This window comes from Sesamum indicum, linkage group LG12 (assembly GCF_000512975.1).
Source record: "Sesamum indicum cultivar Zhongzhi No. 13 linkage group LG12, S_indicum_v1.0, whole genome shotgun sequence".
Lineage (NCBI taxonomy): Eukaryota > Viridiplantae > Streptophyta > Magnoliopsida > Lamiales > Pedaliaceae > Sesamum > Sesamum indicum.
The window spans coordinates 3,740,396-3,761,320 of NC_026156.1; the positions used below are offsets into that span (position 1 = coordinate 3,740,396).

At 36.4% G+C, this 20,925-nt stretch overlaps 4 protein-coding genes across 5 annotated transcripts in view; 1 reads left to right on the top strand and 3 right to left on the bottom strand.

Moving 5' to 3' along the window:
• Window positions 1-1,868, top strand: part of LOC105175444 — a 2,998-nt gene extending 1,130 nt beyond the window's left edge. Inside the window, exons 2-5 of the mRNA XM_011097880.2 lie at window positions 391-454; window positions 639-803; window positions 1,105-1,170; window positions 1,409-1,868. Coding sequence (XP_011096182.1) covers window positions 391-454; window positions 639-803; window positions 1,105-1,170; window positions 1,409-1,648 — 535 coding nt within the window. The 3' untranslated portion in view covers window positions 1,649-1,868. The remainder of the gene's footprint in view (window positions 1-390; window positions 455-638; window positions 804-1,104; window positions 1,171-1,408) is intronic.
• Window positions 2,996-4,944, bottom strand: LOC105175446 (putative cyclin-D6-1). Of its 2 annotated transcripts, none has more exons than XM_020698376.1 (6): window positions 4,578-4,944; window positions 4,413-4,499; window positions 4,210-4,308; window positions 3,913-4,114; window positions 3,714-3,844; window positions 2,996-3,624 (listed from the first exon to the last, which is right to left on the bottom strand). In XM_020698376.1, exons 1-6 carry the CDS (start codon window positions 4,743-4,745, stop codon window positions 3,382-3,384), a joined length of 930 nt encoding a protein of 309 aa, XP_020554035.1. In that variant the 5' UTR covers window positions 4,746-4,944; the 3' UTR covers window positions 2,996-3,381. The 2 variants fall into 2 exon arrangements, with proteins under 2 accessions (XP_020554035.1, XP_011096183.1); XM_011097881.2 differs by having other exon boundaries at window positions 4,210-4,311; window positions 4,578-4,939.
• LOC105175447 (protein MOTHER of FT and TFL1) lies at window positions 9,933-11,519 on the bottom strand. The gene is made up of 4 exons (XM_011097882.2): window positions 11,194-11,519; window positions 11,015-11,076; window positions 10,535-10,575; window positions 9,933-10,429 (listed from the first exon to the last, which is right to left on the bottom strand). The coding sequence occupies exons 1-4, from the start codon at window positions 11,410-11,412 to the stop codon at window positions 10,203-10,205; spliced, it is 549 nt and encodes a 182-aa protein (XP_011096184.1). The 5' UTR covers window positions 11,413-11,519; the 3' UTR covers window positions 9,933-10,202.
• On the bottom strand, window positions 15,389-17,391 carry LOC105175448 (protein ODORANT1). Its single transcript, XM_011097884.2, has 3 exons — window positions 16,782-17,391; window positions 16,552-16,681; window positions 15,389-16,457 (listed from the first exon to the last, which is right to left on the bottom strand). The coding sequence occupies exons 1-3, from the start codon at window positions 16,912-16,914 to the stop codon at window positions 15,581-15,583; spliced, it is 1,140 nt and encodes a 379-aa protein (XP_011096186.1). The 5' UTR covers window positions 16,915-17,391; the 3' UTR covers window positions 15,389-15,580.

A 20,925-nucleotide genomic window follows, 5' to 3' on the forward strand; every position in this document is an offset into this window, starting at 1 on the left:
CTATTTTTAAATAAATTGTTGTATGTAAATGTTGCGATGTTTAATCTTGAAAAAATAAAAAAAGGGAGAAAAAAAATGACTTCTATTTTTAGCTTCAATTTAACTCTTATTTCTGATATGGAGTAAAGTTGATGTAGCCAACAATTCTTTTAAGGAAGTCAAAAGGGCTTTTAACTGCTCAAATTGGACGAGGTTTGCCATTTTTTCTTGATTATGACTAATTTGAGGTTCATAATATGCTACCAAGCATGTATTTCTATACTTTAAAATTATCATTTTGACATTATTTTAGTCGTGAGAATTGATGTTTGCCGGAGGATTCTATCCTTTTTTTATACATTCAAAATCAATTTGGTGATTGTCTCTAACTAGTTTGCCAATTTACTGCAGTTGTCCATGTTACAGATTTGGCAAGAATATGAAGCGAGCTGGATTTGGTTCTTGTTTCCTTCAGGTAAATTTCATGCAAACAATATGAGTTTGGATCGGCATTCACCAGAAGAGCAAAGTTTGAGTATTAACTGGTTAAGGAATTAAAACTATCTAGGAGCGGATGCTGTACCATTGCTTTACATGCTTATCTTAGTACTATAGTTCTGAGTTTCCTTTGTTGCTGAATATATGAGTGAATTCTGCAGGGATTCATTCACTTCATTCTTGCTGTTGTTGCCCTGTCCAATCTGCTAGCATTCATAATCACCAGAACGCGGTGCTTTCTGTATTTGGCTATTGCTTTCACTGTCTTCATTGGAACGTATCTGGGATATCACCGGATGCAGATTAGGAGGAAGTTCAATATAAAAGTAAGCATTGCATTTTCGGAAACTGTTTTGGTTTTAGAGTACTGCATAAACAGCTCCTTGGATGTGTTTGGCCATCCTTCTGGAGTACAACAAGTTATGCTGTATCTATCTGGTTCAATATACATCTCTTCCAATTTCCAGTGTTGTCTGCATAATGTCTGACTGTCCCTTCACGTCATGTTTCATTAATATTTGGAGCTCGAAAATCTATGTTCGATATGCTCTAACATAAATTTTTCATTCCCTAATGAAATTCAGTTTTCAAATTCTGAGAGGTGATTCGACTTGTTTGCTTATGCAGGGTGGAGAAAGTTCTGTGGATGACTGTGTTCACCATCTTGTTTGCCCGTTTTGCACTTTATCTCAGGTTTGTCTTCATATTGAAGTTGATTTCCACATTTCACAGGATTGGAACATTTGGCAGCATTTCAGAAATGCACAACCCACCACCATGAAATAGAATTCTGGCAATCACTGGTGTCCCAAAGCCAAAAACTAACGAAACACTATGTTAAAGTGCTTTCTCAGATATCATGACTATGAAACATCACTTTTCGTCTTGTTATCAAGAATGCTCTATCTAACACTTTTGTGAACTGGAGCAGGAGTCCAGGACATTGGAGATGAACAATGTCCAAGATGGGATCTGGCACGGCAGAGGGGACACCATATGCATAGGAAGCTTCTCCGAGGATGCTAAAGCATTCTTGGAGTTGAGCCCACATTTTGTTGTGTCAACAAAGTCTCCAGAACTCCTTAGCATGCAGAAAACCTCAAATGACAGCATTGTTTTATCAGCTTCTGTGGTAGACCATTCTCCTTCTCTTGTCCCCCATCCCAAGTGATGTTTCATGTCTCAATACTAGACGCCATTGAAAAAAGAGTAAGATCAAGTAACACAATGGCTATTCCACGAGCACAAAAGATTGTTAGCCATGTCGAGCTCAATGCAGCTTAGAGAAGGTCCAATGTACATATGTAGGTTGTAAACTAGTGTTGAAAATGTAAGAAAACTTTGCATTATGCATTTATTTGTTAAGGAAGTGATGCAATGGCATTTTGCAAGTGAAGAAATTTTAAGGTTCTTGCATTAATCACAAATATGCTCGAAATTAACATCTTTATATGCGTTTTACCAAATATTGCTACATGGTTAAAGTATTATATAATAGAATATATACCATATATTGTTGTATTCTATATCTTCGATATGTATGATAAAGTATATATAAATAATAAGTATTTGTTAAAATTAATTTAACATTTTAAAATAATATTTCTTATGTAATGAGATGTTGCTTGATTGCTGTATTTTTTATTTTAATTTTTAAATTCTATTATTTACAAAACATATAAATGATAATTTGGAAAGTTTGGTTCAATTTCCTTTTTCATTACTTTAGTATATCAAACATAGGAATGATATAACAAAATCATTCTATTCATACTTTTATTTTATTTTTAAATTTATTCTATTCCCTCAAATTATATCAATCATGGCATGAGAGATATAGATATGCTACTCTGGGGAATGTCTAATAGATGCGTCAATCCTCACGACTGGTCCAACTGGTTAATAGATGGTCCAGACCATGGAATATGGGCCAAACAAATCATTAGTTGGTTCTCCCGCTTGATACCAACTATCCAATTCCTATATTACCCTAATTTCTTTCTCTTCTACCCCCTTCAAGAATTGTGATCACCATCTCCCTGCTTCGGTCTCACATATACAATCAGCGGTTCTCATGAATATCCGATCAACGGCAGAAATTTTGAATCAATTATGGTTGTGAATCTGTCTTCTTGTTGTTGAGAATGCCAATTTGTGATTCAAGAAATATTATCGTAAAGATTCCGACTCGAGAATATAAGAATTCTGGATTAAGCGATTCTGAGTTTGAGGATCAAGATTTCAAAGAATAACGATGAGTGAGACTGGTACTCAGTGCAAGAAGTGATATTCTACTGTCTGTGTCTGCATCGTAGCCAAGAAGAAGGAATAAATTGACACAGAAAGATGCATTTCATGCATGGTGTGAAACAAGTACAGGGATTCCTCCAAGCTCCTCTCTGATTACATGTTATAATTTCAGATTACGCAGGACAGGGTGATGTCTGCAGTGGCAGGTATCGGTCATGTACGTGCGATCCTAGGATACAGTTCCAATGAACAGCCATGCCGCTCTGCACAAACAGCCACGGGCAGCAATTAAGTGGAGGAGGAGAGCTTTTAACGTTTGTTTTGGCTTTTGATGGCTCGTTTTCGTTTACGGGATTGATTTTTCCTCTCTTTTTTTCCCTTTTGTGTATGAATTATTTGCCCTGAAAGTTCTCTTTCGAAGATAAAAATTTAAAATATTTTCTTAATTTCTTACTTATCCGCTTTGATTGCTCATTCCAAGGTAATTAACAAAATAAACTTTCTTTAATTTCGACGCTCTATATGAAATTACTAATTATTCTCAGCCATTCGAATGATTGAAACGAAATTTTCATTTTTTTTAACATTTTGGAAAAGCTGATAAGAAAACATTGAGAATGACGTTTTCAAGGCGTGCTGCACGGGATCATGATGCTAATTACACTGCTGGATTTGAGAGATCTTGAATGTTCTATCGTTGTCGTAAAAACCATTTAGCCTCCGCCGCTTGACGTTGTCACTTTCTGGGAATCCAGGACCAGAACTGCTAGTGCCCTCCACGCTTGTGTCAAGGACACTGATCTGTGTCACAGTAGCACACGCACTCTCATCAAGACTTAGTCCGTATCCCTCTCTTGTCATCTCCTGCATCACACCGAAGCATTCCGACAATGTATCCTGAAGTAACAGAATAACATAAGACCTCTTAACCACAGTAACTTGTCAATAATAAGAATTAAATGAATTCAATGAAACAGTGTTTTTACTTTGTCCACATATTCACAGGAAGTAATTGCGGAGTGGGAAGAAGAAAATGCAGGCGGAGTCAAGTCATGAATGGCACAGAGAAGCGCTGAAGCTGCAATCGTCGAAGGTTTGTACTCTAAAAGCTTCAGCTCTGCATATAAAACGATAAAATCACAAAATTTGACAAACAGATTTTCATATGAAAACAGAATTAATTACCTTGTTGAACGGTGAAGATAATTTCTGAAGCTCTGTGCTTGAGACATTGAGTTAAAGAGTGGTCTTCGATTTCCAAAAGAGAGATGAAATATTGAAGAAATGAGAAAGGAGTGATAGATCGCATTCGCCATCGCAGAGTAGAGAGTAAAATTCTCTCCATTCGACGAACCGACTGGGAGTCAAACTCAAAGCCGTCTTCTCTCTGTTTCAGTAGAAATCAAAGTTGCGTAAATTACTTAATATATCCTTGCGAACCAAAAGAAGTAACATTTCGTTTTGCTGAATTAGTAGTCATACCTGTAAATCGGAGAGTGAAATGGATAAATCAGAGTTTCTCATCTTGGCAGCGAGCGAAAGGCTTGCAACTACCAGAATATGCGCAATCCATGGCCTTTTCTCCTGATTTAACATCAAATCTCAATACAAAAGGCACAAAATACGCATACACGATGAATTAATGCTTATACATAATGTAGTTTCAATCTTCGTAACAAATTTACCAGAATTTCCTGTGTAGAGAGGAAGCGATCGACGTAATTGAAAGAGAGGTAGACCAGAAATGGATCCAAATTGTACGCGAACTTTACCTGCAGAAATACGCACGTTAAGAAACCATCTTTCTGATTTCACAGTATACTTTTGCTTGAGAGCGTTGAAGAATTTACCTGAGAAATGAGAGAGAGTGCAGTCCGGCGGATAGAGCATCGGAAACCGGAGGCGTGAAAGGAGAGAAGAGAAGGCATGTGGTCGGACTCATTGGCGAAGAGAGACGGAACGCCGTCGTATTGCAGGTCTTGGTGAGTCGTCAACGGATTCTGAAGATCCAGCTCCATTTTCTTTCCTTGATATCCTTTTCCGGAAGGGGAAAGAGAGGAAAAACCCTTTAGTGTAAGAATGAATAGTTAGAGAGAGGAATGGAGGGTGAAGAAAGCCATTAAAGCCTCTGATTGAAACCATTCAACGCCCCGTTCTGGCTATTTATTCACGCTCCTCATTCTCACCCGCTGACTCAAACATTCACCAATAATAAATCAAACAAAAAGCAGAAAGTAAAAGGACTCAATAGTAAATACAGTCAAATCTATAAGAAAGATATGGTAAATTTTGTGTGTACCTGTGTTCAATCAAATTCAAATTAATTACATGTAACGAGTAATTTACTACATAGATTTTCTTTTTGTTAATCTCGTTTGTGTACTAAGTAATCAATCATGTTATAATTAAATGCAATAACATTTGTGGTATGATGATTTAGATTACAACACTGGAGGTTTGAAATGGTTTTCCTTTTCTTCATTGGTTTGACAGAAGGGAATGAGATTAAGTTAGTCATGTCCTATTATTTAAATGAGCTTAAGGCAGTCATGTCCGATTTGTACTCAGTATATATATGAGATGATTATAGTAAAGTTTACAAAATAAAAGAAATATGAGTTGATAAATACGAGAGAGCAGTGCATGTAGTGAAAATACTATAAGAGCATTATTATCCTATGTGTGAAAACAATGCAGGGCAGCATTTCACAACGCTAGGGAAACAATGAGATTTTCGCACTACTACGGCACATTAGGACATATAAATATGTGGTTGGATGGTTTTATTTCACTGCTGGTTGAATGACAAAAGTGAGATTGTAGGAACAAATTAAGACAGAACACATGTGTGGAAGGAGCAGGGAGAGTCACGTGATTCATGTAAACGGAATTGGTACTCAGTCTCAAGTGGGTCTTCCGTTCCCCCATATATAGGTAGGTACATATATATATTTGTGAATTAATAGTTTGTGGTATAATTGATAGATGAGTTGAGTATTTCAAATTTGATGAATAACGCAGCTTCTACACATAGAGGACAGCCACAACATATATCCTGTTTGCACTATATGTGTCACACACGTGACTGCATTAAATCCTCTTCAACCCATGCATCCCATAGATTTCATCAATCTGGATACCTCACCTGCTCCTGCTCCTGGGCACAAGGTTGTTGTTTTTAACTTTTAATTAATTAAGGTAATTAAAGCCTTTATTTTAAGGTAATGATCTTGAAATAATAGGCATGAGTTTGAGCAACAGTAGTACCTACTTTTCTCCTGTATATGTACATGTATTTAAAAGATAAAGGTAGGTATGTATATGGTTCCTTTTGGTAATGAATCACATTCTGAGCATGTGATGTGAAGGGTTTTCTTTGACCGCTGGCGCACATTCATAGTATCAGAAAATTTGGGTGTGGGGTTAGGCAATAAATTAATTAAGAGAAGGTGAGGAGTGATGAGATTGCCCCATGAACAAGTAACGCATCTCTCTTTAATTTACTTAATTGTGATGTTTGGATAAGAGATTCTATTTCTGGGGCGGGGTTGGCTTTTCATCATTGGTACAAGAGAAAGCTATCTTGCTCCCTTCCCCTCATTACCATTCCACTACACCAACTTTCACTTTTTCTTTCTTGCAATTGCCCCTCATGCATCTTTTCATCACCTGCGGATTGCGTTTTAGCAGATGTGTGAATGATTGTAACCGCAGAGACATGCATGCTTGTATATATGTATGTGGAGTATGTGTAGGATGAAACGACATTCATTCCTATTAGAGAGTATGAGTGCATGCATTGAGGGGTCACGCCTTCACCCCATGCACACAGCACCATCATTGTTCTTCTCAGTACAATGCCCTTTCTGTGGGCCTCTTCACCACCTCCCCAATTCATTTCTTTTCGAAACTACACTAGTTCCCCAAATTCCTCAACTCCAAACCCTAATCTCATTTCACATTTTACCAATTCCTTTCTCTACACAACTAATATATCATTGCAAAATTACCTCAATCCAACCTAGTTAGTTAATCACTTGGGTGGGCGAATCATTAAAGCCAACCAGGCAAAACTGCCTTCTTTTGCATAATTTCTCTTCAGTCTCTAGAAAACTTACCAGGGCTAAATATATATACTTGCCTTGACACCCAAGTGTAATAGAAAATGGGTGGGTTTTCACTTTGCCATATGAATCATGGGCTCAACTTAATATACTCCTCTTTATTACTAGAAGTCCAACAAAGGGTAAAAACGCCCCGATTTCCTACTCAATTACGGGGAAGTCCATTAAGCCCAATTCTCCCCGACTTCCTACTCAACTACGGGGAAGGACTTCAACTCCATTAAGCCCAATTCCGCGACTCTCACATATACCTGTTACAAGTATTGAAGTTAAAGAGCCCAGACTACATTAATTGCTAAGTTCAACTAAATTTGATCAATAGGTTTTGAGCTTCAATTCTTTTTTTTTTTTTTTTTGGAAGGGGGGTTCAATGCATTTCATTAAGATAAGCATTACGGGCAAGAACATGGGCAGCAACATTAGCTCTACGTCGAACAAACGTGAGACTCTTTCGTGGAATTTGAGGAAGAGCTTTATCAATATTCATGAGCAAAGGACCCAACGGAGTGTACTCAAGATCCTGAGAGTTGATGGCTCTAATAACATAAGGCAATCTCCCTCGATGACCAGCTCCCTATCTGAAAAAGACTCCGCCACTGCTGCTGCTCGCATCTCTGCTGCCTGGGGTCCCAGCATCTGGGGAATAGAACCAGCCTTCCAGAAGATGCAGCTCCCGAATGGTCCCCAACAATCACTCCATAGCCCCCCGTCCCCTCAGTCGGGCATAGAGAGGCATGTTCACAACCAATTTCTCAAGATCAATTTGAGATCCAACCCGACAAGAGGTGTTTTCCAATTCCCTCATGTCTTCCCCAACTGAAAAATCCATACCCAGGTAAGAACATGGAAAAACAGCCATGTTCTCGCCCCATAGTACATTGCTTGACTTGCATAATCGGCGTATATTCTGTCTAACACTTCACATGGTCTTACTCTTGCACCATATACTTGGCCCTGACCCGGAAATCCAATGGTCACTTGACCTAGCTAGAGCCACTGGATATGGTTGAATAATTAGAACTGTTTGAACTAAAGCATTTTTCACTTGAAAATGAGTACCTGGCACGTCATACACTGCGGGCCTGGGTTGTTGCACTTCAGGCATATATGCTCGTGTCTTACGTCCCTACCTAAACTCTTGTGATTGAGGTTTTGAATAGAGTTATAACTCTCTGAATTGGACAGTTGAAATTTGAACACTACTGCAATAAGATTAAACAATTGGTAATTGATCCATGATTATCGATCCTGCTAATCTTGCACTCAATCACATATGCAACTCCCAAGAGTTATAAGATACGTGGAAATAACACCCAATCACATACATTTTGTCTCTATAATTAGTTCACTCTCGCATATTTAAGAAAATATTTCACACGTGATCCCTATATTAGTAATTAGTATAATCCTTCAATGTCGTGTTTATAAAAATATGATCAACATTCGAAATGCAGTTGGTGGCATAGTACAAGATAGGAGCAAGCAGTTATCAGTACTATTTATTTATGCAAATAACCATCCATTAGTATCTGTTGATTGGACAACATCCGACAATTGTGGCTACTAAAACCAATGCCTAAGTTCTTGGCTTCTGATAACTAGGCGGTTATGCTCCAAAATTCACGGTCCAATTTCAGAGAGATACTAACCGTCATTTTTAACAGTTAATAAAACAATGGTTACAGTGCTTCAAATCAAATCCACACAGACCTGTAGATGTTCCTATATACTGTTGTTCCATAACCATGCAAGAACTCGTCCTTTCTTACTCCTCCAGAAAATGACACACAGATTCCATCCCGAGTATCACTCTTTGCCTTGTGCCTCCGGAATTCTAAAACTGCCTTTGCTTACCCTCTACTCCAACTCTCCAGCACGAAATGCATGACAACATGTGTGTCTAACCAACAACCTTAATCTCATTCTTATAAACTCTGGAAACATCAACAAATCTAATGAATATAGAAGTGATGCTGATAATTTCAAGATTCTTTTGTTATGGGACAACGATTCGACGTCCAGTACTACAAGTTCTAGACAGGAAATGGCACAAGAAAGCATTTCACGTCACATGGGAAAAACCAGAGGACGGCTGGACAAAGCTGAACTACGACGGTTCCTGCAAATGCAAGACAGGAAATTCCAGCATCGGAGGCATATTCAGAGACCATAACGCTGACTTCTTGCTGGGATACGCTGAATCCATAGGCCAAAGCAACAGCACGATAGCAGAACTGGCTGCCCTCCTACGAGGCCTTGAGATCGTGCTGGAAAATGGTTGGAGCGATGTATGGCTGGAAGGAGACTCCAAGAGTCTAGTCGACATTATTGCTAAGAGGAGACCAATTAAATGCGCCAAAGTACAGATGCATGTCGCGCGTATAAACTTGATGATACCGGAAATAAAGAACTGCGTCCTAACGCATATTTATCGGGAGGGCAATAGAACTGCTGATAGGTTTGCACAGATGGGGCATCAATTGATGAAGCCTCAAATTTGGAGGCACACCCCTCCAAATGAAGTTCTGCGCCTTGTACAGGAAGATAAACAGGGTAAAACAGTTCTCAGAAGAAGATAGGCCTGCAGCTGCACGTAATTTCCAGATATTTCATTAGAATTTCAAGATAATTGTACTTAATGTTGCCTGTAACATCAGACATCGTAGGCGTGGATATAAGTTTGAACATTTGAGTTTACTTCTTTGTTGTAATTTTATCACTCATGTACATTTATATTTTTCAGGTTTCCATGGATGTACATTTCATGCAACAACCATGGGATTTCCAATAGGAACAATTCGAAAAACAGAGTTGCAATTCAGAAGAAAATACATTGTCCGATCAGCCTCAATTTCGATCCAGGGAAACAATTTCAATCACCTGAAACTATGATATGAATGGAAACTCTGGAATGAAAAAAGGCCTTTAGCAGTTTGCAAGAAATTAAAATGCCTGCCGTTTTACCAAAACCAATAGCTTTGAACCGGAATGTAATAGCGCAGCTCACTTCAATGAATCAGGAGTTTGGAGAAAAGGAAACTTTTGAACTGTCCTTCATTGAGCATGCAAGAGATCACCAAGTGGTAATAAAGAGAACGACTCTCCTGTAATGATCAGCAACACAAAGATGACTTGACACGTACTCACATACATCATACACCCCCCAACAGTCCAAATAGCATATAAACAGAATGAAACAAGACAGAGATTTACTTATGACTGGATTAGCAACAGCAACCTAAATATGTAAAATCACACACCTATACCTCTAACAACACACATATACCGGAAATAAACCTATCCATTCATATAGAGAGAGCCAACGCCAAGTACCCACACATTAGATCCCCTCTAGTGTTTCTTGTTTCCAGCTGGTTGCTTCTGAGAGTTGAAATACAGAGCGGCTGCTGGAAGGCCGAGATCATTCTCACTTGCAAACTGGCGTGTGTTAAATTGACCGCGCTCCACTGGCCGCCTTCTCACCGTTTCCATCAGGCTGTTTTGCTTGAAAGCTACAAACACATAGCGGTGAATGCCGGTGGGTGGCTGAGGCCCCATATACTCCATTACTTCCTTGCCTGCACCACCCACTCATTGTAATAACAAATTCCGACGTCATGCATACGAATTTTCAGCAGTTATTACCAGCAATCAACCTACATTCATGATATCTAATTAATTACCTTCACTGGCATCGGATCCCTCAGGAATGTCTATCACTAGCCTGCAACACGAAAGAAACCCCACATGATTTGAAATATAATGAATTGGCATGATTAAACTAATTAATATGGATATATAACACTTTTTTCCTTAATCATACCACAAAATCTATCTAAGATTGAACTTTTCATTAATTTGGCATTATATAACATGAAAAACTTTTGCCAGAATTAACAAAATCAGATTCCATCAAAATCAATCACATAACAGATGCTACAGTACTTGCATGATATATCATTACATGCATTGCATTTGACATATATATATATAATTAATGGTTTTTGAAATTGTAATTAATATAAAATATTCATGTTTGAATTTTCATATTAAATTAAGGTCTTAATTTGCTGCATGCAGGGCAAAACTCCATATACCAATCAACATTTAATTATCATGTAATAATGTAATTAGAATAAATTAATATGGATGTGCCATATTACCAGTGGAGCCACTCTCTGAAAGTTGGTTCGCTTGGACTAGGAGCATCAGGATCAACCATTACCTGCATACCCATGTCCAAAAACGTCAATTAATATATAAATACTAATATTTAATATTTAATCTATATTTATCCCAATTAATTAGTGTGTGTGTGTGTGTATAAGCCCAACTTACATACAAGAGTATAGTAATTAGGAGTGGGAACGGGAACGGAGGCGGTGATGAGGAGTCGAGGGCTTTGAGCCGCTGAGTGTGGGTTGATCTCCATGCCATTGCATAGGTGTTTGGTGCCGTAGTGTAGGGACAAGTCGGCCGCGGGAACGAACATATCGACCACATCTCCGATGACGCCGCCCACCACCAGGGGATCCACCGCCGCTCTAGGCATTTGCTCCATCCTCAACAATTAGTAAAAGTAGGTAAGCAAGTAGTAATTGAGTAGAGATTAATTAAGATATGGGCAGAGGGGAAGTGAGGGACACGTGGGGGCTAATGTTGTCTAGGGTGGTGACAAGTATCCGCTGCTGCTACTTGGATCATATCTTTGTGCTGTGTCTCTGGTGGGTGAGTGGGCTATAGCTATAAGAGACTCCTATTCATATTACTTGCAACCTCATCTTTATCTCTCTCACTTGCAATATGAAAAAAAAATAAAAAATTAAATTCAAATAAAACTACGTCATTTTCAAACGACAAACTTAAAATAAGTTTTGTCGAAGCCTAAAAAATGGCTGAGGAGTGGAAAATTTTAGCTTGTCTGCGAATATCGGCACACAAATGATGTAATAGTGTGGGAAATTTTTTAAGGAAAACTTAATAATTTAATTTAGTACATAAATAACAGAATATTGAAGATAAGAACTAAATAAAAGTAGGATTACTTAATTATTCATTGTATTTTGAGTATAGACATGTAATGTGATGTTGAGATTGTGTGAATTTGATCCAAACATGTCGTCATCGAATGATAATGCTATTTTGACTAGTTCAATGAATTGGTAGGCGTTTTAATTGAGATTTGACATGCATCCATCAATACCCCATTTGCAAATTCAATCATATTTATCATAACCCTGTCATTGTCATATTGTCAAATGTGTGTCTCGGCCGTGACATTTATTGTAATTGACAAGACTACTGCAGCAGCTGCATCTCTTGATTTTTCTTGCAATACTATAATTGACAGAAATGATTCTAGGCCTTTGATTTAGTATTTCCAAAATATAAGATGATGAAATCGGATTGGATCGACCCAATCCGACGCTGCAAAACAGATTCAAACTCTTGGAGTGGAAGGTCATTTCTACACCTCCGAAAGGATAGACTTGTTATTTGACATATAAGTGGATGGATCCCACATCATATTTTAATATCCCATATTATCTGATATCAATTGATCTATCGACTTAAGATGGAAATACAAATAGAGTATTTATCCAAATTTATGTGAAGTGATTTATTTATAATTTGAATTTTGATAATTATTAATGGAAAATATATGTCAAATTATGAATATGAGCTTAATTCAATAATGTAACTATCATCACACTTAAAATAATCATTGTCTCGGGAAAAGCAACCGTTAGCCAATATTAACACTTAGGTCCGTGTAAAGTAAATTATGTGATCAATCAAAATGCAATCATTCTCGCCTGCAAATCAATATTTTAGTAGTTAATCAGATAAAGAGAAAAAATAATATATAATTAAGTATAAAAGATTAAAGAAAAAAAAAAGACCATTACTTAACTCAAGAAAACATTTGGTGGGGCGGGTAGACCCCATTTGCACGTTTCTCTACTGCGAATTTCCATGTTTTGAGCACAATTTCTTCGAGAGGTGTTCTATCATGCAAAAGCGAAGAAGAAAAAGGAAAAACACGACATTATTAGTAAAAGAGGAAAGAAATCAAAATTTAGAAGACATAAACCCAGTTTAGGAGTAGACCATTCAAAGGGTTGAAGCGCGCTTTTTCCTTGGACGGTCGGGAGAGAAATTAAGAGATTAGGGATATGGTCGGTTTACACTCGGCTGTCATACACCGGCCGTACACTTTATACCGTGACATCTTTTGACACGTCCTCACTCTATTACTCTTCTCATTACACTGCTTCTTTGACCTTGTTCGTTCATTTTATTATTATATCTATAAATTCATCATAATCTAATTAATCCTATCTATCTATATTTAATTAATACCATTAATTAAAGTCGCATTCTAGAACACATACATAATCTCGGTCAGAATTATAATCTTTTATTAATAAATATCTTATTTAATTAATCTCCAAAGAATAATAACAGAGACATGCATGCAAGTGAGAGTGACTGCCAAAATCAGGGAAACGATGACGTATTTGTGATGTAAAAATGACGTGCATGGAGGCTTTGATAGAGCAAAGAGCTTAACTGGGATCTTCAGTTCAGAAAACAACATCATCTTTGGGTTTGGAACGTACGATTGAAGAAGGGAGAGGAACTAACGTTGAGGATTCATTTTCGTGTCAGATTGTTATGGTCATGGGAAAAACTCCAGTTTGTAGTCGCCTGTACTAGGACTTTTGACTTTAAAATTAAATGTGTACACACTTAATTCCACCACTATATATATATATATATTGTCATATTCATTGTTGTATTTCCAAATTCGATCATTTGTTTATGAAATAATTATGTTTACACCTTCTGACTTATAATTTATTTACACAAACCATCTTATCTTTTGAATAATTGCAAATACGGGCCAAAAACATCAATTGGTTATTATAATTATTGTCTTGACGGTCGTTAATGTTATGTATGTTCGAACAAAGTACGTACGTAATTGATATGTGACTAATTGTATTGATAATCTGTTTAGATTGAAGGATTTAATTACTCAATAAATTTTTGATCAATTGTGACATAAAATTCAATAATTTTGCCTCAAATAGAAGAAAATATATAGCATCATGTCCGCATTTGATGCTGTTGGTGTGGAGAACACACCATGTGATATGTGAGTAGTACTTATGATATGATATGTGCAATACTATTTCTTCAAAATAAAAGTGTCCTGAATTTATTAATTTCTTTTAACATTAAAGTGATGATTTGACATTAATAATATTATCATTATTTATTAATAATGCCAATGTTCATATATATATATATATATATTCACTATTTAAACTTTTAATTTATTTTTTATTTTTTACAGAAGCAAACAAACGAAAAATTAAGAAGCGATTTTCGAAATCCATTTCCCCCTCTGCAACAGGATATGAATTAGATATTTTTTAACAAATAGAAAGAAGGGGGGGAAGTGAAAAAGGATCCGGTTCAATGCAAAGTGGGCGAACCGGTTACCCATTGGGTAGAGTAGGGCCGGGTCGTCGTATTATTGAGAGGCCACATGTCTTGTGCTGACGTGAGAGTTGTTTGACGCACGGGAGGACAAACAAAAGACAAGAAATAGCACAAGAGCCACGCCATGATTTTCAATAAAGCTATTTCAGACCTTTCGATTATGGTCCCCACTACTCCTTCATCATCCCGACACGTGCCCAGCCTTTTAGTCAAACCCCTGCGCTGCTTAGCACAACCATGCAAGTAATTTACTATAACCATATATTACTTCATTAGCAGGTAACTGTTCTGTGATACAGGTGGCGCCACCACGTGTCGCCTTTCACAACTCCGGCCACTGTCGGGATCGATGAAACCATCTTGGAATGAAATTTCTTCTTCCTATTTTTATATATAAAACTCGGATTATTAATCTAATTATAGTTATAATATGATGAGTAGTCAATTTGGGCATTGAGGCAAGTAAGAAGACACTGGTGCCAGTAATAATCGGACAAGTACTAAGATTACACAAAATAATCAGATACGCTGATTTATGGAATTGAAAGAGTTGTTGATATGGTGACTCTGGTTTTCATGTCCGTAGCCACTCCAGTAATTTAATTACCTTTATTTCTTCTCTAGAAAAATACATTAATTATAAAATTCATATATATATATATATATATATTTCTGGAGTTCTGCGGCTAGGACCACGTATGTACGATACCATATTCATTTATGCATATCATATATATCTATATATGTGGTTATAATATAATATTGTATGGATATGGAAAGTCTTTGATGTGATTATGACTAATTAAAGGTTTCAATATCCATATTAATGCCCGTTTTGTTAATTTTCTAGAATCTTGAATTATATTTTCTGTTTGTTGTATATATCATATTTGTCTAATTATTAATTTGAATGTAATTAAGATTTTTTCAATTTTGTATGTGTCCATCTTTAGTTTGACATAAATCTGATGAAGTCTGATATCAATTAAAACAAGTACATATAATTAATATGAAGATCCAAATAATGGGGCTGTCTTGTCGGATTTGAAGAATTTGGAACAAGTTTGTAACTCCAACAGAAATTTTTACAAGAAATTAACATGAGGTACGGGTCCTGAAAAAGCCCAGCACGATTACACCAAGAAGGAAGAAAGAAAAAGGAAAAAGAAAAAAATGTCTCAATTTGTATCACTTGGTACAGTTTGTGATCATGATCATTACATGAAATCATTAACATCCAAGATGTCCGGGATTTCAAACTTCAACATGTTGCTGCAGTAACTTTCCCTTTCGTCTTCTGTGCTGCTGCTGTTAATATTGTGAGTTGAATTTGAATGCAGAGGAGTTGGACTTGATGACGGAGTTGATATATTTGACAAAACGGATTGGAAGCTGAAATTGTTGCTGCTGTTGGATTGTTGAAAAGTTGAAGCTTCGGATGATGGAGCCGGGTCCACCACGGATTGATGATCCGACCCGTAATAGCCATAGTTTGTTACCGGCAAATAGTCTTCTGTCAGAGTAGAAAGCATTGATCCATCGCTCAGTTGCCACTCATTTAGCTGGCAATTTTGCGACCCGAACCCGGCATCAAGATCTTGAACGTTGTCGTATTGCATGAAAGGGTGAGCTTGGTCATGATTAGAAAGTGAAACAGTACATGAGTTAGGTGTTGTATCCAAACAACTAGTTGGAATTGTCAAATCCTGAACTGGTGTCTGAATACAAGGTTGGATTAAGGATTGGGAGATTTGATTAGAGACATGGGGATTATCTCTAATCAGAGGGTTGTTTTGTACGAGGAAATCTTGGTTTTGGGTGTGGGAGGAGGACAAGAGGGAAGTGGCTAAGCGTAGAAGCTCAGGATTAATCAAAGATTGCATCCCTAATAACCTTGAAAAACTGATTTGGGATGAGGAATTAGCGTAGAGAGATGAGTTTAAGATTGTGGAGAGGTCGAGAAGATCAAGACGAGGGCTGTGAGTGACGGGGTCGATTCCCATGCGCAGAAGCCTTTTCCTAATGTGCGTGTTCCAGTAGTTCTTGATCTCATTGTCAGTTCTTCCAGGGAGCCGTGCGGCAATTGCAGACCACCTGTTTTTTAGTCCAAAAGACAAAAGGCAAACGTAATTACAACTTTTCCGAAAAAGGTAGAATCTAAAATCTAGCGAGACAGTAGTGTACACACTTGTTTCCGAGAATGCTGTGGAGTTGAATAATTGTCTCTTCTTCTTCAAATGAGAATCGTCCTCTCTTGATGTCAGGCCGGAGATAATTCGTCCACCGCAGCCGACAGCTCTTTCCACACCTTTGCAGCCCTGAACAGCGTATATAGTTAGTTGAACATTCAAGAAACGTCTCTCCACCATGCATGCGTATATATAAATTTAAAGAGAGATGAAGAAGATGAGCAATTACCAGCATTCTTAGGAAGAGTTCTCCAGTTTCCATACCCATTTTTCTGTATATAATCGATGAGCTTTTGATCTTCTTCAGGGGTCCAAGGCCCTTTCTTGAGTCCGTTTTTGTCGCAGCAAGGAGCCCTTCCCATATCCCTATATATTTCTTGATAATAATACCACAAAAAAATGATGAAATTGGTTTATAGTTGGAAGTTTACTCTGGAGAGGAGATGAGAAAGAGACGAGAAGAGATAATTTGTAGGTCCGCAGGGAAAGTAGTAAGTGGGATTGGGTATATATATATATGTACAGTTGGGAGAAACTGGATGTATAAGAAGAGACAAGAAATTGAGGTCAAAAGGATGGTGCCGTCCCTGTTACTTGCATTGGCGACGTGTCCCCAATCTTCGGAGAAGTCGTGGATTCATCAAACCCCGCCCCCTCTCCTGGTAAAAACTCCCCACTACATACTATTTTCTCATTTATATCTCACTTACGGACATATTAATATACTAACTTTTAACTTTAATTTTCTTGTGTGTGTGTTTATGTAATAAACTAAGCTGACTGTAATGATGGGTGGATTTCTGATTTACCACCTGTCCATCGCTTTCCATGGAAGAAAAATTTGAAAGTTTGCTTTCAATACATGCCTAACATATATTATTATTTACTTACTTTCAACAATTTATACTAACTCTGAATATTCATTGCATCAACAGTTCAATTATTATAAATATATTTAGATTTCAGAATCACATTCAACTCCTGTATACGTATCAAGATGGCAATTAATAATTGTGTTAATTCTTTTGGTGTTTACACAGTTGAATCTAAAAATGGGAGGATATATCTAGTGCAATATAATATAATATTGCTATAAAAAAAATTCATTTTTCGTTATATCATAAATGATCGCAATTTGAAATTAGGAATAATAATTAGAAAGCTTTATATATATTAAGGGTATTTTTTATTTTTTTTAATGTAATGCCTAATTATAAATATTTAGAGGGGAGGGGGGGGTGGTTAGTATGTGTAATATAAAGAGATTTGTTTGTGTAGAGCTAGGTAGGGCTCACGTCATATGTCACTTTCCGGCGGGGTACGACTCCTCGCTTTCTGGATTCTTATTAGCTGTCTTCAACCCAAAAAAGCCACGTACACCCCCCACCCCCTACCTCATCTGGTTCCTGCATGGCTTCTGATTCGAGCCGGCTTCATCAAGCCATGTAGCTAGCTCTTTCAATCTGAAAAGACAATTATGTCCAGCCTGGAGACCAAGAATCAGGCTCGCTGAGCACGGGCATTCTTGGACACCATCAACTATAAAATGGAAAAAGATGTTGAAATATAAAAAATAAATACGTGGAGGACTTGAAAGTTAGCATTAATTTCATGGCTACAATAATTGAGTTTGGTGTTTGCCGAAATATGGGCGCCCGCATTTATTGTAAATACCTTTCATTAAAAAAAAAATATCTATATCGATATAAAATAAAAAAGGACTTTATATTCAAAAAACAATTAATGACACACCACACTAATTTCTTGTAAAGTAAAAAAATATTGTTCAACTAATAAAAGAACTAATTTATTCCACTTTTCAAATTATACATTAACCAATAAAGTAGTTTTTTTATCTTTTCGTTTTTAATACAATGTATTGATTTGCAAATTTTACTCTTATTTTAATATTATTTTAAAATATGAAAAATAATTTATTATATAAACACAAAAACAGTGTGTGACAACAGCTAGTTAATTATAAAACTTCCGTGATGTTATTATTTTATTCTTACAAATATACATATGTATATATAGCAATGTAAACTTGTAATAATTCATTATTGACGTAAGTACTATTTCCCCCAACTCGTAGTTATATCAGTGGCTAAATTACCATGCACATATTTATTTAATTATATTACTATATTGTCACTATAAAAATAATATTATTCATTGAGATAGAGCATATTATGCATAAAAAAGATATATTAATATCGTTGGTAACAATCGGCCAAACCTACATTAATCCCTGTGCTCAGATGTGTAGGTAGGTAGGCCAAATTACACACACTATTACCATTGATTAATCAAACTCATCAACTCTCACATATATATGCACATATTGTCTATCAATTTCAAAAAGTTTATTGACTTTACTACCCCCACCCCCACTATAAGAAACATTACCTTTTGTGTGTGTGTGTGTGTGTGTGAGGGGTCATCTGATGAGTCATATATAATTGGGAACCTAACTTAAAAAATATTATCATATCCAAAAAGAGGATATATAGAATTAAATTATATATGTGAATAATGATATGCCACCTCATACTTGAAGTTTTTGAAGTAGCTAGCCAAACAACCCCTACAAATTATGTACGTATATGTTATGGAGCGAGCGTAAAAGTAGTGCATATATGTTAATTTTCCGAGGCATGCAGATCTGCTTGGACAAATTAATATAATTTAATATTGTCTCTGCAGTACTCTCGTTAGAGTTGTAGATTAGGACACGCGTTCACTCTTTATTATATATAATTAATTACTCTCTCTAATTAATTAACTATGTAGTCTGAATATGTAATATAGTATAATGGGCAAACGTTGAAAATCATCAAGTGTAAAATTGTCGCCTTTCTTGTCCACATTTGCTCACACTCACAAATCTTAAGGTTTTAGATTTTGGTCAAACATTATATATTATAAATAGATATATATAGTACTTTGTGGAGTAGACGACAGCACACAACATATATGAATATGATACATACACCCCATATATAGTACTGTTCACTTTGACCAATCTTGCGTGTCTGCCCTTCTTGCTACATCCATCTCTACTCTAAATATATATATACATATACATACATTCTTCATCATTATTCAAACCATTTCACTTCCTAATAATAGAATCCTTAATCACTTTAATAATTTCATTTATACACCTTAATCTTAGGTTAATGTCCCCGTGCTCGGTGTCACGACTGCATGCATAATTGCATACCGTTTGATTTTGTTACTAGTTTTTAATTGAACAACACTTAGTTAGCTAGCGGAATGGCGTGTGTGTCGTCTAGCTCATTCTATTAATATTAGTTATATTCTGAGACGACGGGTGATATCTTACACATACTTTAGTAGGTAATTACTTGTCCGGACATGAAAATTATGTTATAATTTAGTTCATAAATAAGCTGCTGACGACGTTCCAAAAGTTGACCAGAACAAGGATTTGTATGGTTTTAATTAGGTAGTCGATTATGTGTTGTTCTTTCCTGTTGTGAGCTGTTCATTTCCTCCAACAAACCTTGATCCATGAATATAATTATTATGACATGAAGGGATGTGAATCTGTGTAAGAACATATTGTTTATGAGAGTTGCAGCTGTTTGTGGATGCGAGATCTTATAATAATTAGTGGTTGGTGTGCATGGTTTACTATTTTCAGCAATTTCATGCTATTTTTTAGGAAGTGGTGAATGGTTCCCCAATTAATGGGATATTATATTCATTATTTTAAAAACAGGATTACGTACTTAAATGCTTGCAGCCATGCAATGCATGCAAGTTCACCAAAGAGTCTTTGTTGGGGGAATATTTAATTTGATGATGATCAGCGATTTGGTAATTTTTATTTGTGGAAGACCTGGATATGGATTTTTCGAGATCCTTCTTCCCAGTATAAATTAATAGTCTTCTAAAAAATTGCAATTTTTAATTAATACCCCGGAAACAGTGATGAAATTACATATATGTATATATTTTGGGATTAACATAATTAAATTAGTGCATAGAAAATTGTGCTGTAATAATCTTTTCTCATGTAGGAACGAATCATAATGTTTTGAAAGCTTCATCGTGTGTTTCTAATGTTGTCGTGGTAGCTGATTATTGGCTGGACAGAGTGTTTCAGCAGAGTTCCGTCTACGTAATTTGGCTTATTTTACACGAAAATGTAATGAGCAAGTTTAAGCAAGAGTATTTTCTGGAATTACACCACGTATCACACACTTCTTGTCCTCACCACTGGTGTTTATATACATTCTGCACCCGGAAACAGTAACTCATACAGAAAAGTGATGGTGATAGCAGTGCAACAGTTCTTGACAGTTTTAAGAATTGAATGTTTCGAGTTTTCAATTTTTTAAACT